The 22,405-nt window shown below is 41.5% G+C and overlaps 1 protein-coding gene across 2 annotated transcripts; it reads right to left on the bottom strand.

Annotated features, from left to right (window-relative positions):
* Nucleotides 1-5,485: 5,485 nt before the first annotated feature.
* Nucleotides 5,486-20,594, bottom strand: trpv4 (transient receptor potential cation channel, subfamily V, member 4). Of its 2 annotated transcripts, XM_051951168.1 has the most exons (18): nucleotides 20,343-20,594; nucleotides 19,057-19,138; nucleotides 17,948-18,396; nucleotides 17,007-17,182; nucleotides 14,569-14,721; nucleotides 13,670-13,810; nucleotides 11,899-12,197; nucleotides 11,636-11,815; nucleotides 11,243-11,401; nucleotides 10,406-10,498; nucleotides 10,228-10,301; nucleotides 9,699-9,864; nucleotides 9,542-9,608; nucleotides 8,999-9,303; nucleotides 7,910-8,037; nucleotides 7,698-7,819; nucleotides 7,438-7,548; nucleotides 6,936-7,047 (listed from the first exon to the last, which is right to left on the bottom strand). In XM_051951168.1, the coding sequence occupies exons 2-17, from the start codon at nucleotides 19,063-19,065 to the stop codon at nucleotides 7,439-7,441; spliced, it is 2,631 nt and encodes an 876-aa protein (XP_051807128.1). In that variant the 5' UTR covers nucleotides 19,066-19,138; nucleotides 20,343-20,594; the 3' UTR covers nucleotides 6,936-7,047; nucleotide 7,438. The 2 variants fall into 2 exon arrangements, with proteins under 2 accessions (XP_022054098.1, XP_051807128.1); XM_022198406.2 differs by lacking the exon at nucleotides 7,438-7,548 and having other exon boundaries at nucleotides 5,486-7,047; nucleotides 20,343-20,591.
* Between the last annotated feature and the right edge of the window lie 1,811 nt (nucleotides 20,595-22,405).

Raw genomic sequence — 22,405 nt, 5'->3', positions numbered from 1 at the left:
TGGCTGGCGTTGAAGGGGAGGACAGCAGGGTTTGGGTGGAGGAGAGGGAGGGGGGGGGGGGGGGGGGTGTTGCTAAATCACAGCCTCCACAGCGTCTCAGAGGGCCTCAGCACCGCACCATGGCGCCTGGGCTCAGAGGCCTGCTTTAAAAGCTGGGCTGTGTTTGATCGAGGGGATTTGTTTTCTGTTGGATTATACATGGTTGCTCCCTGCCTGGCTGAGGGGCCCTGTGCAATGTGACAGATCTCAGCAAGAGGGGAAAAAAAAGAAAAGAAAGAAAGACAGAAAGATACAGGGAGGGATTTTGGGGTCAGAGAAGCCTCGAAGCATCAGTAATCAGGATAATTGCCGTGTTCCTGGTGCTGTTTTCAGCCTCCCCTCTCTGGCTCTGCAGTATCATATTCAGATTGTAGCTCTGAAGAAATCACCTCTCTGATGAACGACTTATTGTGCCTCGATTTACTAAATTATAGTGAGTGAAATCTTCGTTTGTAATGAACTTTTTAATACTTTGGAATTCAATTTAAAGTGTGCTGCCCGGGAAATGCTAAATCATCCCACCATCTGAATGAGGACATTTGAGATCTACAACTTATCTCTGTGGCTACCGACCGCTATCGACTGTTAACACGTTTTCAAGGGCAATGAGACGCTCGTGAGGATGGCCTGAGGGCAAAGTGGAGGGGAATTGACTTATGCTGGTTGTTAAAATCCCTTAGTAAATCCCAATAAGTCCATGAAGACCTTTACCCAGTGCAAAGGTCTAGTCACATATTATGCACCTTAAATACTGCTGAGAAGGAAGGAGAGGGGACGGGCCACTCAAAGCAGGGTCAGCTCTTTCACTCTCAGAACAGAGGGAAGGGAGGGTTAGGAAAAATGAGAGCAGCTGCTCACTCTGTAGAGTCTTGGCGCTGCTTCTCTAACCTACAGATGATTGTTGGGGGGGGGGAACGTCCCCTCCACAACGCTTTGGTCAACCTCAGTCATGTCCCCTGGCTGCCCTTGGGCCCCTGGGGCTCTCATCTCAGAATTCTTCCCAGCATCCCCCCTTAACATCTAAGATAAATTCACGAGGCCTGTCCTCTCCATTTGGCTCCTACCTAGCAAGAAAATATTTTAATCAATAATTCAGATTGTCCTGAGTAGGCTTGTATAGTTAACCCACCAGCCTTATAGCTTATTGCACAATATCTTTAGTGCTAAAACTGGATGGGTCACATGTGAGCACCGTATAAACATCATTTTTTCAGCATTTATTAAATGCACTGCAAGTTAAAAATCAGCACAGATGACAAAATAAATCAGGATCTTTTTCCCAAAGGCACAGCCCTGGAGCATTTTTCTGACAGGCAATGCAGCAGGGCGTAATTCAAGGAGCTTACGGTATTTTATTTCCTCAGCGTCACATCTATGTATGTTCAGCTGAAAAAGCTTATGGCCTCCAACTATTCATCTAGTGTATGCGGTGGGTATAACGCTGTATCTAATCTAAACTCAAAAGTCTGGGGATTTTGCTTTTTTTCTTCCTGATTCCTTTTTCTGTTTGTGAGGCTCTCCGAATGTTCCTGTGGACAAACAGGGCTGTTTTTTTTTTCTTCCCCGAATGATCTCAAATGCACCAATGCTGCCAAAGTCTGAGGGTGCCGCAACCTTGAGAAAATAATATATATGGAAATGGGAAATCTATAAAGCATCTCTCTTATTGTTCTCCCTGCAGTGTTGTATTTATGTTTAAAAATGATTTTGTCTCCTCAGGATGAAAAAATGTAAAGAATACCTTGCTTTTTTTTGGAAAATGGTAATATATGAGTCTTAGATTTCGAAATAAGAAGTCTGAATATTTAAAGATTTTTTAAAAAGCTGTAAAATCCTTTAGTCGTGGGGTTTTCAACTTTTGAATGTGCCTACAGCCAAGCATCCCAGTGATTGCTTACCCTCTCCAGTTCTGCAATCTCCCCCTAATCTCCCCACAACCATCATCTTCAATTTGCTGAAACTGCCACTGTCCCTCCTTCATCCCAAGGATCAGTAGATATTTTGTCTGTTCCCTGCTTTTTGTCGAACTCAGGACTGAAATTTCTTTATTTTAATGTAGATGGTTGGTTTTCATTTGACCTCTCCTCTCTTATGTATTATTGTTTGACATAAGTAAATAAAGCAGATGACTTCTATGCCTGTCCTCTTGCTCTACTCATCCATAGTTAGACCTTTCTTTCTTTCTTTCTTTCTTTCTTTCTTTCTTTCTTTCTTTCTTTCTTTCTTTCCTCGCTCTCTGCTGCTGTAAATATCCTCTCAAACAAATTTTAAGACTCTGGTTTATTCCTTCCTGTAATGAAGGTAAGCATATTAGTCTTAGGATTCACTTTGCACATCACCGCCACATGCCAGGCCCCTACACTCCTGTTGTTCACTTGACCTTTTTCACCTGTACAACAGTTTGTTGACGCATCACTAAGACCTCCCAGTTTATGAAGCATGTGTTCCTTTGTGCTATCACTGGAAAACAGCCTCATCTTAGACCAGGAAAAGCAGGGGACAGTACCATTTTATACTGTGGGAATGACTGACACTTTTTCTGGATAATGGTTTGGAGAAATTCCTCTTAAGCAGAGGAAAAGTCAAGCTAAGTCAGTTTACATGCAATTTACCAAAGCAGCCAAGACAAAAGCTCCTCCTGTGAAGCCTGGAAACTAGAGCCGTTCTATAATGGAACAGCAGATGTGCCAAATAACCATTTTTAATGCTAATTTGTTCAAATCATAGCACAGTGACACTGTGCTCCCTGCACTTTGTAACAATGGACAAAAAATGGAAACCAAATTCCTGCAGTTTGAACTGAGGCTGATTGATTTGGGGAAAATGTGTAATTGTGAGAGACATGGGACCTGATTTTTTCGATTTTCATTGTTTAATAGATTGAAAGCATGTGAGGGAGTGTCACACGAGGAGGACAACATGAATTTGTAAAACCTTTGACTCAACAGTTCAAACCCTGGATCAGACACACCGCATAACATATTTGCGATTAGCTGATTCCATTGTTACAAACTGTGATTTGAAAATGATTAATTTCTCAGGTCTGGTTTGTGCTACTTTTAAGTTGCATCACTGATATTAAACTATAATGTCGGCTCATCAGAAGAAACAGCATTAAGCTGAACAGGTCTCATTTCAGTAGGATATTGGCAGCATATTTCCTGAAGGAAAGCAACCCAACATACACCCACTCTAAATGTTTAACAACATAGGTACCTTTAAGAACTCAATATTGACACTTTTCTACTCCTTTCTCTCCTCACTCCCAACCTCTCCACCCACCTAAAACATCAGATAAGCCGTAGACTGATGAGCCAGCCGCCTCCACCAGAGCGTGTGGTACTGGGAGACTGCACACTGATTTCATACATGCTCGCTCAGACAGAAAAAGAGCTCTGTGGAGCAGAAATGCTTCTCTTATTAGCAAAACTCATTCACCTGCACGCCACATTGAGTCCCTGGCAATTTCACAATAAATCATGAGAGATGCCTATGGAGGCCGGGCAGCAGGCTGAAACTCTGCCACGGCCGTGCCCTCGCCTGTCAGTTTAGACACTCTGAATCATTTCGGGTTCAGCAGCTTCGTTTCATCTTAGATGAACTGAAAGGTCATCTCATACACCACCAAACCAATATGTCTGTGGCTCCTCATCTCCCAGTGCTTCCAGTGATTGCTCATTCCATTTAGAAATACCACACCTTGGTGAAATATTTCACTGGGGGCTCATGGAAGGAATTTCAAGGAATTAATTCAAAGAGGAGAATTAGCACTGAGTGCAGGCAGTAAGAAAATGTGCTCCAGCAGTTATCTATTAGGTCTGAGCCTGACTTTATCTTTCAGTAATCAGTTTTCCTTCTCTCCTGCAAATAATGATTAGTGGGAGTGTGACCAATAAGAGTTTGCCTCTCTGTGTCAGGCTGCCGGACCTCAGGCACACGATGAATGTTGTACTTGAAGCCATCACACCGTCTGGAGTGTTGTTTAGCGAATAAAGAATGAGTTGGCCCAGTTCCAGCCTAGTATCAGCTTGAGACTCATCAGCCTAAACACCTTAAAGCCTAACTGGCTGGACAATAGCTAAACAATTTGTACTGCCAATATCTAAGCTAGTTAGTTTGCTTAAGACCTTCTGGCTGAGACTGTCAACTTTCCCTTATGTGCGGTTACTAAATGAGGGCCGTTACAACATGATCCTGCTTGGCTGTCACTTGGTTTGTTGAGACACATTTGAGGCAGCGAGCGCACACATGCTGCAAGCGAGTGAGCCATTTTGTTAACAGCTCACACTTCCTGTGTAAGTGTGCGGTTCCAGAGTTGCTGACAGTGACACTTGCAGGACCGAGCCCTGCCCTACTTAACAGGCTGCAGGGAAGAGGGCAGGCCAAGTTGTCAGCAGCGCTAGGTGCTCACTGCTTAGATAAACCTGGAGGATTAGTGGCCCAGTTAAAGTTGGGGCAAAGAGGATTAGCCTCTTCTCTGAGGTGGCGAGAGATTCCCTGTGTCCTTCAGCGCTGCTGGCCTCAGAGAGAGAGAGAGAGGGAGGAGGTGAGTGGTAAGGCCCCGGTTATCACCAGTGAAAATCACCACTGCAACATTTTAAAGAGGAAAAAGGAACAGGTGAAGTGTAATGATGAAAGGTGAAAGGCAATGAACCAGTTCATAAATTGTTGCCAGCTTGTGGTTTCATTAGGAAGCCAAAAGAGCATAATTACAGGCCAGGTGTCAGAGGACACCCGGAGCGGTCGACTACACCTGAGGGTCCACTGGAAAAAATATCTCAGATAGACGTTAACCTTTTATATTAATAACAGTTAGCACTGACAATTCAGTATTTACTGCTATAATTGAAATATATGTATTTATGTCCTATAGTAACTGCAGCAGACAGGACTAACACTTGTCTTCCTGAGCTGGCATGCCTACATGCAGCACAGCTGAGGAGTTTAGACCTCTGCAGCCATCAGCAGGCCAACAGAGGAACTGCAAATGATGGAGGCAAAGTCTGACAAGAGCTCAGAATTATTGCAATCAGTTTTTTTAGAATAATGTTTTATTTGTTGTGTGATGTTCTCTTTGTAAGAAATCCATCACAAACGCATAAATGCTTTTTTTTTAAATCAAAAAAATGTAATTCTTGAATTTTGTGTTACAAAAGCCTGTTTTCATGCAGAATAGAAAGTTATGACAATAGCTTAATTATATAATGAACTTATAGATTTAAATGTCGAAATATGTTACTACCTCTTATGAAGACATATATTATAGACACTGCTCAGATTAACACAGAAAACAAATATTCTTTCTTTCTTGTGAGTGACAGCAGGTTTTATTTTCAGCATTTTCTCCAGAAATGTTTTCATCATTTCATCTTCCCTCAAATATTCTTATTGGTCATTGCAGTCTAATTTTAAAATAGCAAACTAGTTGATTTTGATCCACCGGGTGACTGAAAAGCATCGTCATTATCAACAACAACAAAAGTAGATCTCATGTAGAATCAGGAATTGAAAGAAATACAGCTGTATGGTTTATAAAAAGGAGACAGCGTTTGTTGTTCTGTGCAACAATGTAGAAGACATTATAAAAATTCATGGTCATGGTCTCATAAATGTAAACCTGGCGAACAATGACCTGTAACCTTCAACAGGATTGAGCGAGAGAAAATGAATTGTTTGGCCTTATCCGCTTGTAATCAAATTCTGTCATGTAGTACAATAACACAAATACATGCCTACATGCCGTAGATGCGCAAAAAAAAAAAAACCCTGCTGTATAGGGCAAAGAGCCAATTGCAATGAAAACACTGCAGCAAATAGGGGGAAGTACATAATGGCAAGGACTGAGAGTTGATTATGCAAATACCCCAGCTGCAAAGGAACAATAACTCTGGAAATTCAAAGACAAACCATAACACGGAAGGCTATTGTCTTGCATTTGCATATTTGCTTGACAACTATAACCTGCTCATCATGCTCATCTTGTTCAGAATAACGTCTTTGTATTCATATAATAATGCACACATCAGAAATTGGCATAGTGCATTGTTTCAGTTCAAATGAAAGCTGTGCTGCCTGAGCCGGCAGTCCAAGCCTGAGACTTTCAAAGTTTTGAAACAATTTAATTAATACAACAGAAAATATGAAGAAAATATACAGCATTAAAAAAAAAAAGATATATTCTGTTTCTATACACTGAAGCCCTGCTGCCTGGAAAATAAACATTTGAATCAGCATGTAGACACATCATATAGGGAGCTCATAAAATGTAACGCAAGCAAATAAAAGCCTCTAGTCTATAAATATTTATTGGAATATATTACTGAAGAAATACCTCCCATTGTGAATATACCTGTAGATTTTTATCAAAGTTTTTGTCTACATTGCTAATGCAATATAATAGTAATTATGCTCCTGCCAGCTATTATAAAAGCCATGATTCAGTTTTCTAATATATTTACACTGGAAATGCTGAAATATTTGGACTCTATTTAATCCCTGAGTGCACTGCTACTATTGTGTGAAATGCAGAGATACAGTACATTTTCATAACAGGTTTTCTATTCTTTTGTGACAAGTAAAAACAAATTACAGCTTACAGTGTAATTAATGCAGCTTTATCTCCTTTTGTTATCTCAGGGTGTGTAGTTGATCCACGTTTAGTGTTTTCATATCACTAAGCGTTCAAGAAATCAAACATCCAGTGTCTCTTCCTGCTCACTCCTCTGTCCTGTTACACTGAGAGCGCTGCTGTAATATTCCTGACACTTCCTCTGAACAAAAGGCGCATGAGACGTGTGCAAATTAGCACACTTATTGGCCAAATTGTCCCCTGCAGTGTGATCTCATTGATGCTGATGGCTTTCTGTTGTCTCCCTGCAAGAAGGACAGCACTAGTCCTTTCCATTTGTCAGTGCCTGGACGTCAGCGGCTCCATCTCTATCATCAGATCCTGAGGCCGAGAACCCTTACTTAACTCCACCACTCGCGGGACCACTGTGGACCAGCGATCTGAGAGGGATAAAAAGAGGAAAACATTCCTTTAATCTCTATGAATTCCTGTCGTCAACAGGAAGACACGTTACATTTGTTCCTGCTTTAAAGGCCCTATGTTGTGCCCCTTTTTCTGCAAATTAATGAAAGTCCTCAGTTTTTCATTGGAAAATATCACCAAGATGGTTGATTTTTACCATGAATGCATAAATTCCAGTCTTCGCCCTGTTCTAAACAAGCTGCTCCAGTGTTTGCATTTTTAAATGTGGCTGAGATGCTGCTGTCCACGCCTTTATCAGGAGCGGCAGCCGACAAAACTATGAGACATTTTAGAGTTACCAGAAGTAGCTTTAAAAAATAAATAAAGTTGGCAGATTCCGAGGCAGTCGTTTATTCTGAAGGGCTCACCTCAGAAGCAGGCTTGAGCTGGCAAGATAATACATATCCTTCTATTGGATCCTCCATTTCTACACAGGAACTGGATAAAACGCTGACTAGCTTGTAAGGCTGGGAGGCTTTCTAGTTGAAGGGGATTTGAGAAATGGCAGTAGTAAGCAGTTTCAGCTATTGTTTTACACCTCTAAGATTTTAGCACACGAAAATGAAAAAAACAAAGGATTTTCACCACATGGAACCTTTAAGCCATGAGAACAAAGTGAACACCTCACCTCTCCTCAAGGCTCTGACGCTCTGCTGCAACCCGTTGACTTGGTTGGTCTCACTCTTTCCTGGATCCTCATTAATTATTGCCAGGTTCTGATTCCAGTGACACCAGTTGACCTCATCCACCCTGATATAGCAAGACACCACGGTCATTAACAGTCCTTTGAAGTGGCATCAGCATGTCTGAGAAGCAGTGATTGTTACTCATGCAAAATACCTGAAGCACCAGCGTCGGTCTGGTGTGCCATCCCAGTTCTTCCCCACGGTCACCATCTCACCAGCTCGAAAAGACTTTCGAAGGCAGACTGGGAATGAGCGCTCAATGTCTAAGATGGTCGTTGCCCACTGTGAATACACATTATTTAAACAACCAGGGTGAATTCTCAAAACACTTTGCTTACTTTTTTGAAATGAATTTCAGAAAGTTCTCAATGGATTGTTGTGAAATCCGGAAGACATCCATCATACCTAAAGGAGTCTATCTTTCTGGTATCACCATGAGGTTAACATTTTTGCATTTTGGGGAACCGTCATAACAATTAATAGAAAGAAATTGCAACACACATTCATCGTCCCCACAGGATGAACTCAAACCTGTGTCATAATAAGCGTGACATTTCAGCTTGATATATGGCCAATGACAAAAGCAAAAATAAGATAACGTCTGTGTTTAGGACTGATTAGCAAATACTGTCATGCTAAACAAACATATTAAACAAACCTGTTAATAAAACATTGGTTTTCATTGTATCTGTAAGCTTGCTAGCATGACAAGTTTAGCATAAATTTTATAGCATAGATACAACATACGAAATACATTTTACCTTTTTTTTTTTAAAAGAAAATCCTAAATTTAAGCATTTATTAGAACCGTAAATCATAAAGAAAACCACATCTAAGCCTAAAATTGTCATCAATATTAATCAAAATCACTGAATTCTACACATCTCATTGCACTAAACAGATACTGTAGAATGTAAAAAAAAATGCATTTCTCAGCTGTGACCAACAATCATGTAGCAAAAATACAGTAAATGTTTGGTAGAACTGCAGGTAATGTTTTCAGCCAACAGAGAGAGGATACATTAGAGAGACTGAGATGCAAATAAAACATAATTGATCAATAAAATAAATGTTCACACAGTTCAAAAATGATATATAGAGAAGCAAGTTGTTAAAAGATACATTTAGCTTCATGAAAAATCTTTCTAAAGTTGTGCAGACTAGTGTAAATTCATTTTGATCTTTCATTTGAGGGTTGAATGCAGACACCTTCTTCTCTATGCAACATAAATCACCAGCTCACCTGAAGCTTCCAGATCTTCTTGCTCTCTTTGGACACCTGTCCCACCGTCTCTCCCATCAAAGCGATCAACATGTTGAGCAGCAGCACGAAGGTGAGAATGATGTACGTGACTAAGAGGACCAGAAAGACCGCTGGATACTGCGCGCTGTGGATCATGTCCAGTTCTCCCATCCCAATGGTCAGCTTGAAAAGGTCCAGTAGAAAGGTACTAAAGGTGTCTGGGTCCCTGCAGTTGGGGTAGGTGGGACATTCCCCGTCACACTGTGTGCCCGGAGGAGGACACACTGTCAGCAGAGACACCAGAGCTGTGGAGTGAAAACACAGGAGGCTATCTTATGTCTGTGAACAATTAAATGAATAGTTCAACATGCTTGCTGAGAATTAGATGAGATGATTCATATCACTCTCATGTTCATTAAATACAAAGCTACAGCCAGCAGACAGCTCAGTATAAACCACAACCAGAAGTTGTTTTGTAACCTGTGCTGCCAGACTGCAGTTCGACTAACATGAACAGTGGGACTAATGACCCTGTAAGCCTACCTGATGCATATCCAATCATGAAGAGCACATACACCAGCAGAAACCTGAAAAGATCTTTGAAGAGAATCTGAGAACCAAAAACAACAACAAATTCTGAAAATTCACCAAAGCATTTGAGGTAATATTATCTCATTTCTGTCCGTTTTCAGTATCTAACCTTCTGTATCATGATACTATAGGTGCCAGTGAGCTTCAGGCCTCGGGTGAAGTAAAGCGTGTTCATCCAGCCCAGGACAAGTGCAAACACCATCACAGATACATAGGCCTTAATGCCAGACAGGTAGAGAGCAGCTGTGACGACAATCAGCACAGAGTAGATGAAACTGGAGAGGACAGAGAAGAGGTTTGTCAATGCATCACTTCTACTGCGAGCCTGTGACACCGAAGTAATACACGAAGACTGGAAGATGTAATTGCTGTTATTTGGCGTTTTAACAGAATGTAGACATCAAAGCTAATGGTTTAAATCAACACGGTTCAGAGAGGTGCTCCACATCCGCTGCTCTTTGTTTGGATCATGCGCTTAATTAAAGATTCAAACTATAAAACATGCCAGGGAGGAGGCTGGGAAAATTAATTAGATGACTCAATTAAGAGGATGCAAAATTTGCCTCGAGTAAAAACCAGCAAGAGATGTAGCAGAGGTGAGGATGAGGAGGCTGCAAGGACGGAGGATGGAAACTTACTACAGTAGTTGAAAGGATCCATCAATAAATAAAGACTTCACTCCGGGGCACTTTTTCAGAAAGACGTCCTTAATCTGCGAAGAACAGGAGAAACATTTCTACACTGTTTTTACTGGAGAGATGGCAGCGAGCAACCAATAATCAAACCATAACAAGACGTCAGAGCGAACCGACTTACATTTGTGAGAAAGAAGAAGATTCCTGATGCCAACGTGACAATCTCTCCTGCCATCCGCAAGTAATCAGAGGACGTGGTGTAGGGATATGGAGGCTGGAGGGAGGCAAGACAGGACACTATCGATTACATTAATTTAAGATTTTATTACAGAAAATAAACTCAGCAATAAAAAAAATATTAACACACAAAACACACCATATAAAGAAATTTTAGAGGGGAAAAAAGGCCGACCAAGAGTTAGATATGAAGATTGCTATCAGCCTAATATCTATCAGAATAGAGCTAGAGCCAGCATCTGGTTATCTTAGTTTAGTATTAGCATGTAATCCCCTGTAAAACCACAATTTGTCACACTTTGTATTGCGGTTTGCCTCGAAATGTTGATAACATACAATTTTGAGTTTTTCCCTGCTTCTACCTCGATGCTAAGAGATAATCCTTAATGCTCCCCACACCAGGGGAAATAAACACAGTAATAACAATAAAATAAGAATAAAATAGTAATATTAACAACATGTACAAGGATGAGAAATTAAAATGAATAAATCCAGTATTGGCACACTGTTAACAGCACAATATAAAGTGGCTATCTAAAGCTGGATTTAAATATAAAAAAAAAATTAAATACTCTTTAAACACAGTGCAGTAAATGGTGTCTTTGTGCAATAGCGGTACAAATCTGGAACACAAATTTGCCACTGTTGTCCACGATGCATTATGCTTCATGCGCGTGGCCTCCATGAAAAGCCGGAATATGAAGTTAAATACATGCCATGGTGAAAAATATACTCAGGTGGTGTCTTGAAAATTCCATATCTTTAGAAATTTCACACCTACCGTTCCCTGTGTTGGGTGGTAATAAGCCACGAGCGTGAAGATGATCATGGTGATGAGGTAGGAAACCACGCTGATGTAAAACGTGACAGCAGCAAACTTCTGCCATTTGGCCCTCAGCAGCTCATTGATGGGCTCCACTGCCAACATCTCGTGGCGATTCTAAATGGAGGGCCAGAAACTTCATACTTTTCACATGCAATAAAAATGATATACACAAACATATCATACAGAAATCTTAACTCGGGTTTTTGATGCACATACTGTTAACATTTCAGGTCTTTTAAAGTTTTGATGTTTTCATATCATGTGTGGTGTTTTGATGCTCTTAATAGGCTGATATAGGGAAAAAATAACTAATTTCAGCTGTTGCCATGACAAGTGACATCTATTCACCTCGTTGCGGCTGTTGTAGACGAGGATTTCCAGCACAGATGGTTCCTCTCCACACGTGTCCAGTGAAGACAGATCATACAGAGAGGAGTACACCGGACCATAAGCCCAGTCCTTAAACTTACGTGACAGATGACGAACTTCCTCGTCTTTGATCTCACGTCGGATAATGTGCTGAAAGACCTGGACAAAAAGGAGACGCTGCCCTGCTGACCTTGTATTTGAACTTAATAATACTTAACATGCACTGATGTAAAGTCATGTACCCCTATCTTGCCCAGTTTGGCGGCCATCATGAGAGGTGACATGCCGTCGTTGTTGAGGATCGTCTCCAGGCTGCAGTCCGGGTAGAGCTTGGCAGTCTTGATTAGCAGCAGGTCGTACATCTTGGTGAGGAAACGTGTGTTGTCCTTGGTGTTGTCTGCAATGCGCACTAAGGCGTGAAGCACAGTGTTTCCACGTGAATCCTGGCGCCGCAGGTCGGCCTTCTTGTGTGGATTCTCAGTCAGGTAGTGCACTATGTCGGGCTGGTTAGTGCAAGCAGCCAGTGAGAGAGGCAGCTCACCTGGGCACACACAGAGAGAGACAGAGCGCTCACTTTATTCTGAAATCACAGGAGATTAAGGGAACTGTGTTTCAGATTAAAAATAAGCGAATCAACAGGAGGGTTAATTAAGAACTGTAGCTGGCGTCTGTATGTTTTTGCAAAGCATACTAAACATGGATCAAAGATCTGACTTAAATCCCTGCTATGAAAACAGCACAATTAGCAGTTGTTTGAGGGAGGGGCGCAATGGGGCCAGAGTGCCAAAAGCAGCTGCTGAAAATGAGCCGTTGCCATGGGTGACAGATTACTTTGTCACCTCGCATAGAAACGCTCCTCTTCATGGATTTGCACGGGTGCATGCAGAGTGTTAGCGTGAGTCTAAATCCCATTAGCCATCAGCTCTGCCAGGTTCGTGTTCACCTCACTGCAAAGCTCCGCAGCAAATTACTCACACTGTGCCCGGACACGCTGGGATTTGGGATTGACAACCATGTTAAGTGCAAATAGAAATCATCTCCTCTGTGATGAGCAAGGAGATGACGCTTGATTGTAATCAAATAAGCAATTCTTAAATTCTAGGTTGGGGGAAAAAATAAAACCGAGCCCATAACATTTTAAATCTACCTTTCTTTTCATGTTTTAGAAGAGTAAAATAAATTTAAATCAATTATATGCTACAATTCTCATCACAAGATTCAAAGGGCACAGAAATAAAAACGTGTTTTCTGGGTACCACTTATTGTAAAGGCAGAGGTGAAATCTGAACAGAAGCCAGCAGAGGGCAGTGTTGGGCTTAGTTTACCAGCTCTGATTTATTTCTCCTCCATGTGTTAAGGTCATTGAGGCGCTTCCCACCAGCAGAGGATGTTTACTTTTCTTTAGCTGCAGAACACAGACACCTCTCACTGGACTCTCTGCTGGTACGAATGACATAATGCTGTTCTTTTCACGTGTTTTCGGAGCACTGATGACGGTTTCTCATACGATACTCCAAAAAACATCTGGGCACAAGGTGGAGTTCACCACTGGATCACAACAATAATCCTGACTGTATTAGTCCTGCCAAAACCTGCCACATTAAAAAAAAAGTAAAGAAAAGGGTGGACTGTAATGTCACTTCATCTCCCCATAGCAACGGAGGTCTATTTCTGCCAGAGAAAAATGTACCATGTGTTAATTATTTGATCCTGGCAGCTGCTGGAGCACACATCACAAAACACTGATGTCAATGCTGTGCTGTAAAAGACAGAATAGGCACTTGTAAGGAAGGCAGTCAGAGTGGAAATTGAAAATGTGACCAGTGAAATCATGGAAACCTCAGGCAGACCACATCATTACTGACACATGAGGCAGAAAATACAGTAGCAACTTCCCAGAAGTCACTGACTAACTGACTGACTGAGAGGACAAGGTGTGCCAAAAATATGGAAAGTTACAATGAACTCTGTTGTTTTGAAAAAGATGTATGTGCAGACAAAGTAGACTACTACCAAAGTAGAAGTAGCCTCCCTCGTCTCTGGGCTGGAAGAAGCGTCCCCTGGCCTGGGCGTGAACGTCGGCTCCCTGCTCCACCAGCAGCTCCACATAATGCTTAGAGCGCCGTTCGATGGCGATGTGCAGCGCCGTCTGGCCTGACAACACAACACAACACAACACAACACACAAGCATGACCACAACTGAAAGTACTGCACATCCCTGCTTTGTGTTTCTGTGCTGAATTGAAAACAGAAAGAATTTATTTCCCAAGAGCTAATTACTAAATTGAGGTGTGCGAAGTTAATTATGTTGACAGAGATTCTAGAAACAAAAAGGGAGTTATGTAACAGAAAGGCGGCTGTTTTCATTTGAGGAACTGGTGCCAATTACTAATCTGAAGGTGGAAGGGAAAAAAAAGAACTAATAACTAACAGCTATGGAGGACTACATTCATATACAGGATGTTTCTATGGAGGTAAAACCCAAAGATACTGTGCCCTTAAACATTTTACATTGTCATATAAAATGTACAAAATGTAATAAACCGCCAAATGTGAGTTAACAATGCACAGTTAAATCACATTTTGTACTACAAGGTGCTACAGGGTGAAAAGACTTGCTGCTATTTCACAGCTAACAATGTGAGGGATGAAACCCAAACAAATGATGCCTGGCTGTTCTCATTTACAGGGCTGTAAACAGTCGCTGTAAACATACGTGCTGTGAATACATTCCTTTTCCCTGTAATTGGGCCTCACTCACAGCCTGGCAGCACACAGTAACACTCAACAAAAAACTATCTCTGCTGGCTTCAGTTCAGTGGAAGATGAAGGATCGCAGTCTTACATAAAACTGGAAAATTAAGCTTCTTTAACTTTGCTGCATGTTGTTTTTCTTGGGTTGTTTTCATACCTCTGTAGTAGACATCCCTGAAGGGTGTATTTATGAACTCTCTGAGATTCCCGGTCTTCTCTGCGATGTCCACCAGCAGAGGGATGGTGCCGTTCTGACCACCGTAAAGATTCAACAGAGCTTTAGGCAGACATGTCTTTCCCGTCAATGGCTCTGGTAGAAATATGAAATGAGAACAAAGAAAATGTTTTGATCAAGACACAACTCTTTGGAGATGACAGCTTGTTTCTGTATTTAGTCCCATTTGGTGCTAAGGGATTTTTCCCAACATCCCTAAGGAAAACCTCAACTTATGAGATGGACTCAAGTACACCCCATTAATAACTAGAAAAGCACTCGGAGAGCGCATACCTCCGCCATACCGTTTGTCTGTCCGTCTGTGTGTGTGTCTGTCTGTTTGTCTGTTAACAGCATAACTCAAAAAGTCATGGACGGATTTTCACCAAATTTTTACAGGATGTCCGGAAGAGCACGAGTAAGAATCGATTAGATTTTGGAGGTGATCCGAATCACCGTCTGGATCCAGGAATTTTTTGAAGGTCGAAGGACAATTGAGAAATGGCCACCTGGCGGCCTGGTGGCCATTTCTCACTCTTCCGTGCTCTTCTGGACATCCTGTAAAAATTTGGTGAAAATCCGTCCATGACTTTTTGAGTTATGCTGTTAACAGACAAACAGACAGACACACACACAGACGGACAGACAAACAAACTCCGGTGATTACATAACCTCCTGGCGGAGGTAATGAAGGAGAAATAAGGAGTGCTGCACTGGGGTGAGAAACAATAAAGCTGGCATTTCAAAAGTGAAGAAAATATTAAATCAGAAGCTCCTCAACTATTTTTATATTTAAAATCAAAGTGCCTGAAATCCTCTTTGTTGACAAAGACTAAAGACCTCTACTGGTCATTGGTACAGTAGTGTTTATTGCCAGGTGATTCATTTAACACTACCAATAGAAGAGAGGATATTCTCATTATATTTATCTCGTATAACCTAAATTTCCGCATTTGGATAAGTTTAACATTTACGAGTACTAATCTATTTCAACAATTTATTCACTACTTTGAACAAACTGTTCAGGCTTCTCACTTTTTTGTTCACTTTAATCACTGACAGGAAGAGGTCTAGCAGACCCAAAGCTACAACAGAATCAGAAGACAAGTATCACAGCGTGCATGATAGGCAGCTCACAGGACACCAGCTTCAAGCTTACTTATTCAAAGCTTAATAGCGGTCGTAGTGAGCAAGTTTCAGTTTCTTGTGGAGAGAAGACTTCGAGTCGCGGGATTGACAGGTGGAGTTGCAGCAAGAAAGCTGTTGCAAAGACATCAGAACAAGAAAAAGAGGCTTGTCTGGGTCATGAAGTAGCACCAAGTGCAAATGTGTTCAGTGAAGAGCTGGGTTTTAGTCTTTTCTGAAGACTGAGAGGGACTCTGCAGATCCAACAGAGTTTGATGACTCGTTCCACCACCGGGGAACCACAGAGGAGAAGAGTTTAGCTATCGACCGGCCCTGTTGAGGTGGTTGTATCAGGCACCTTTTGCTGGTCGAGCGTAGTGACCAGGAGGGAGTGAAGACCTGAATGAGAGAGTTCACGTAGGAGGGAGCTGCTTTCATTGTAGTTTTAAATGAAGCGTCAGAGTTTTGAATTTTATGCAGGCAGCAACTGGAAACCAGCGAAGCGATCTGAACAGCGGGGTAACGTGCTGTTTCTTGCTGGTTGAAAACCAGACGTGCTGGACAAACTATGAGACAAAACCTTTTCTAAGTCATACCAAGTATCTTCTCCTGCATTATGTCATATGAATAAAAAAGCCCGTATTGTACAGCTTATATAGCAATACCAATATTTCTACGATAGGTCAATATTAGCTGATAATATTGACAAACCAATACACCAGTAGGGCTCTACCTCTAGCAATCTGTCTGAAATACTGCAGCTGGGGATCTGCTGTCAAGTCACTTCGTGTTGTGCCTGTAAATGCACTGAGAATGATAATGATAGAAGAAGACTGCTAAATCTTTAGCAATTGTTCCATACAAATAAGTATTTGGGGTTCAAAGCAACAACATTGTTTAGTTATCAAGCCCTTCCTATTATTAGTCTCGCAGTTTAAAAAAATAACTTGTAAAGCTCTATTTAGCTCTCTCTCACAAAGTTGCAGTTTGCTGTGATTTCTAACTCCTCCCTGTTATAAGCCTGAAAAAAACTTCTCAGACACACACAGGAAGCTTTCCTCAGGCCTGCTTTTAGTTGGACAAAGACCCTGACATCACTCCACCTTTTCCCTCTCACATCCTCTGAGACAAAAACTGCACAGAGACAAAAGTTCAGGGGTAAAGCAGCCAGAAGATAAAGCGCTTTTCGTTTCCTCTTTAGAACACAGAAAAAAAACAAAAGAGTAAGGAAAAAAACCCGACATTCCGTTTCTCACCTCTGAACTCCTCATCGGTTAACCTCTTTTCATTACTTTGCAGATACTCCAACAGACCCTCGAGGGCCTCGGGGTCTCCACGTGACACACATTCAAAGAGTAGAGAGCGGTTGAATATTTTCATGACTTTTGGGGGGTCAGAGCTTTGACTATCATCACAAGAAGCCTCAGTTTTCCTACAACGACACAGAAACATGACTTTAAGTTACGTCACACATTGAACAGATTGTACTGTAAGATAAACAGTTTATAGTCTACACTCACATGGCACCTTTTAACCACAGCTGGGCTCTCCAAAGCACTTTACACAGTGATTCTCATTCACACAAACACTCCAGTGGTGGCAGAGCTGAAACTTGGCCTGAACCTTCTGATCAGTGGACAAACAGCTCTACCACCTGAACCACAGCAACCCCAACAAAAGCAGAAATTTTCCTTGAATCCATCATTTCTTTTGACATTTCACTGTCAGAAAATAAAGAATAAAATAGGTGTTTGATGCACAACCCATCTTTTAAATAATCCTCCACACCCCTGAGTGCCCTGATAAATGGACCTCTGTGTGTATGGGGCAGGTAGGGCAGCCAGGAACAGGCACCCGCCTAAATATTACCTCAATGGCTGCAGAGGAACCAACAACATGCTCTCTGTTAGATCAGAGAGCTGAATGAAGGCCTGCTTGGCCAACACTGAGTGTGTGTGAGAACATACCTCTTCCAGTGGCACACCTCTGTCTACAGAGTAGCAGTTGTAGGAGGTTTTTGTTTTTATGACAACATTTTTCCAAACCAGCCCCTGTGTCCATGGAAAAAAATTCCAGTATATGTTTACTACTGTTAAGACAGAAAAGTAAACCTCTAAACCAACATGTTAAAAGGACACATAGTAAATCCTGGAAAGACGCAGGTGCTGTAGGTTAGAGACAGTGAGGGTCTTCTCACCCTCTTGGGAGCTTCTTCCTGCGTCTCTTCTGGTTGCTGGTGTTCCTGTAGGTACCGTAGTCAAAGAGTGAGTCCATGGGTGCTTTCTTGGGGCCTGGAACCACATTGGACTCATATATGGTTGATTCAAGTAGGTCCATTGGGTTCGAAATGCCCTTCTTGAAAGCACCCTGGAACTTCATCCGCAGGTTCTGTCTGCTGTCCACCGGCTGGCCGGGCTGGGCCAGCTCCAGGACTGAGTCCTGGCTTGTGTCCTGAGTTGACGGGGAGCCATCTTCACTCTCAAACAGGTGTGAGAGCTCAGACAGCGGGAAGGCTGCGTCACTCTCAGGCTGAGCTGTGACTCCATCTCCAGAGTCCTCAGAAAGGGCAGCTCTGGCAGGGACAGAGCCGAGAGTGTCGGCCTTGGACAGGACAAGGTGGCACCTTCTGAGGAGAGCAGATCGGCTCTGGAATGAAATCAAGAGGAAATGTTCTGAGTGAGCTGCATGCCCTTTAGGCAGTCAGGAAGGTCTTGTTCAAATGGAAAAAGTTGTTTCATTTCCCTTAGGCATTATGACAGTGTGAAAAAGGAAAATTTTTACAACAGACAGGTTACATAACTCAGTAAATGTCAGCTGAAATATTTTGTTTTGGTATATTTATCACTGTATTATTTTTGTTTAAAATAGCTGCATCTTATTCCTAAAACTTCCATGTTTTCATTCCACATATGCATGTGCAATACAATGGAGAGAGAACTGAGATGTTCTTAATGATGATGTGGTGGACTTGTTGATCAGTTTCCAGGTCACATGAGGAAGGTGGATGTATACAAATAAGAGATCTGGGATCCAGCTGCAGTCTTCAGGATGCTATATTGTAACTGTAAATGAAATTTATATTTCTTAAAAATGAATTCTTTTGGAGGATGTAAGAACAGGTGGATTTCATAGGGAACAGAATTTGTACACTAGCCAAAATAATGAGTAAACTGAATAAAAAGATCACACTATTTAACTAATGAGAAACTAGGTTAAGGATAGAATTACCAAAGTGACTGTGGGAATCCCCAGTCAGGGTCTAAAGCAGATTTTAAAGAATATAGTTGCTATTTAACCACTCTGTACCTCATTCATCCCTTTTATCACAATGATGTGCAAAATTCCTCTTCGGGGGAAACTGGAAATGATGCTGACGCATGTGGACACTCTGTGGAACAAAAAAAAAAAAAAGAGAAGGTAACCAGCATAAGAAATACTAACATTAAAGTACAGACAAGTAATCTGTATGCTCTAAACGACATACTGTAACAAGGGCTCTGCTGACTGGGGACGGGACATATGGAAAATGTAACAGAGAGCTGATGCCAAAACCAATGTGAGTGTGGACTCTCATTGGTCAGGAGCATGTTTTTTTCTAGCAGGCAGAATCACACCACCTCACCTGCCTGTTTAAAGCAAGAGACACTCTGAATAAAACAAGTTGTGAGTAATCCTACATTTCCCAGCTTCTCTGCACACACAAAGAAACACAGATTTTGCACAACATGAACTTCCTTTCAAACTTTCCTGAGTTAGCCCGTGGTGCTATCTAAACTGGACTCTGCTGCAAAAGGAGCAACATAAACAGAGGGGTTGGGGTCCCACTCAGGGAGAGGAATGACTCACCAGCCTGTTGGACACAAAGGATTATCATGCCTTTACACTTCAGCGGGCATTTGATAGTGAAAAGACTCAGAAACAAAGACATGCTGCCCTTCATAAATTGTTAGAACAGCGTGAGAACAGAGGATTACTTTATCTAATGGAGAGGGAGCCCACTGTGCATTAAAACTGCCAGAGTGACAGAAAGGAATCATAAAGTAGCCCCAAAGCTCACATATTATCCACTTATTTGGCCAGGATGTGGAAATTCACTTGGGAAAGTTTTCTAAATGTGAGTCTAATGTCCCCTCAGAGATGTGGGAGTTCCTGCTCTGCCACTGCTGATGTGACATTATCCAGAGCAGGACAAGCTGGAGGCTCAGCCTGAAGCCAAACATCTGCTGGGAGCAAAAGTGTGCAAGAAAAAAAATCTAAGCTTTAACAAAATGTGATTTTAAAAACTTTAAAGGCAATTCCCTGACAATACAAATGCAAATACACATACAAATACTTGATATTCTAAGTGGGAATAATTAAACAGCATTAAATATAAGCAAGATTCTAACTTTTTAAAACTGCAAAAGCACATTAAAGTAATAAAGTATAAAAATGGTGCAAAACAAACTAAATTCAAGTGACATTTCTACACTCAAAGTCATTTTTAAAAGTTTAATTATTAATCTTCCAAAATCTAATACAGTGAAGCATCTCTCTGGTAAATAAACTTTCCTGAAGAAGGCATCCCAAAAAAAGCACGAGGTGTTACTTACCTTGTTGTAGCCGTCTAATGACTAAACTCCACAGATTTGTTCCATAGTTTGAAAGAAATCAAACTCTTTTTTTCCCTCTCGCCCCCTATGCTGCCTCCTCAGGTCCAGCCAGATGAGAAATGTTTCAAATAAACTCTTTCCTGGCTTCTTGTACTATCCGACCGCCGCTCAGGTTCAGCAGAACAACGGATGCTTTCTCAGATTTTGGGTGGGACAAAGTGACAAGTACCTTTGCCTGGAAGTTGGAGCAAAACGCGGAAATAGAAGCTGCAGTACCACCAATGGCCGCTGGGTGAAGTCTGGAAAATAAATCTCAGGCTGCAAATAAACTCATTAAGTTAAAGTGAGCTTCTCTGCAGCCTTCCTGTCACTGCTGGAAATACAAACACAAGTTATATGTCAGTACAAGACGTTATGGTTAGAGCAGGATGTTTCTCCTCCCCTCATACCAATTCAGAGGTGGAGAGAATTTCGGGAGCAAAAAAGAATCAAAACAGATGCCGAGCTGGCTGTGCTTCTCCTAGACAGGTATGTAACTTTAGCTCTTTGTAAGTTTGATACAATTCTTTTATCTTTTGTGTGTGTTGCTTGCGATGTGTGGTTAGTAGACTACGGGATTAGTTTGACTGGTTTAGTTGACTAACTTTGTGGCAAAAACACTGTGTGGGTACGACGGTTTGCGACAGTGCGTGCCGAGGCTCTGCTAACATCTTCCTCGGTGGGTCTTTAAATAAAAATAAGTTATATTTAGCAAAATTTACGTCAAATAAGCAAATTTAAAGCAATTTTCTGCAGTAAAACTGTCTGTTTAATAGTACATTCTGGACTGATATTACTGCTGCAGCATTGTGTATGCTGAATCTTATACGGTATGTGATTAAGGTTTTGACTGCTGCATAGTAAAATCTATAGGAATGCATCATGTTGTATAAAAATTTCGTATTTTTGTAGCGTCACTGTTCTGTGAGAAGCATCCATTCATTCTGTATACACCGCTTCATCCTCACTAGGGTCGCGGGGGATGCTGCAGCCTATCCCAGCTGACTCGGGCGAAGGCAGGGGACACCCTGGACAGGTCGCCAGTCTGTCACAGGGCTACATATACAGACGAACACTCACACTCGCATTCACTCCTATGGGCAATTTAGAATAGTCAATTAACCTCAGCATATTTTTGGACTGTGGGAGGAAGCCGGAGTACCCGGAGAAAACCCACACATGCACAGGGAGAACATGCAAACTCCATGCATAAAGATCCCAGGCCCACCCCAGGATTTGAACCAGGGATCTTCTCGCTGCAAGGTGAAAGTGCTAACCACTACTCCACTGTGCAGCCCCTGTGAGAACCAACTATCTCCAAAAAATAAATTTTTCCTGTGCTCACCTGAACAACCCTGTGTTCTGCTTTCTGACATTTTACAGCTAATCTGATAAGATATTATTGAACTTCCTCTCAGTCATTGATCTAACCCCTGAAAACTCATCTTTGTGTGTCGAAGTTACATATTTAGATGTTCTTTTTTTCGATTAAAATATTCTCTTCATGTCTTAAACGGGCTTAGATGTAATTCTGTACTGGAGTGCCCTGCTCTGACCTCAGAGCTTGATATTGGGGACTAGTATCAACTTTAAAGACCATTTAAGCATATACGTTAGACAGATTTATCAACCCTAATGTACTTGAATTGTGCATTATCTAGAAAAATATTGGCAGTATTCGCAGATACTCAATATTAAATGACTCTGACTGATATCAGGGGCAGAAAAACTTGCTTTTAACATCCAAACTTTATGCCGTTGTTTCTTCTAGAATGTATAGAAAAAATAAAACTACGCTGAACAGTGGCAAGTTGTAATAGTGAGAGACAAGACTGCTTCTTTAGGTTTGTAAGATATAAAGCTATTTGCTCCTCATTTTTTCTTCTGTAAGCATCATTTCATACATCTATCTACCTATCTATCTATCTATCTATCTATCTATCTATCTATCTATCTATCTATACCTCTATCAGCCGGAGAAGTTTGCTCATTTGTCAAGGGATCCTCGTGTTAATTTTTTCATC

Source organism: Acanthochromis polyacanthus, chromosome 7, assembly GCF_021347895.1.
Source record: "Acanthochromis polyacanthus isolate Apoly-LR-REF ecotype Palm Island chromosome 7, KAUST_Apoly_ChrSc, whole genome shotgun sequence".
NCBI classification, from domain to species: domain Eukaryota; kingdom Metazoa; phylum Chordata; class Actinopteri; family Pomacentridae; genus Acanthochromis; species Acanthochromis polyacanthus.
Note: the sequence above shows the minus strand (reverse complement) of the source record. Positions and strands in the feature narration are given on the sequence as shown.

Excerpts from the sequence above, each read along its gene's own strand:
- trpv4 (XM_051951168.1), bottom strand. Across the intron at positions 12,198-13,669 it reads GGGAGGCTACTTCTACTTTG|GTGAGCTGCCTCTCTCACTG; the intron begins GTAGTAGTCTAC and ends GTGTGTGCCCAG. Across the intron at positions 9,865-10,227 it reads GGATCCTTTCAACTACTGTA|TTTCATCTACTCTGTGCTGA; the intron begins GTAAGTTTCCAT and ends TGTCCTCTCCAG.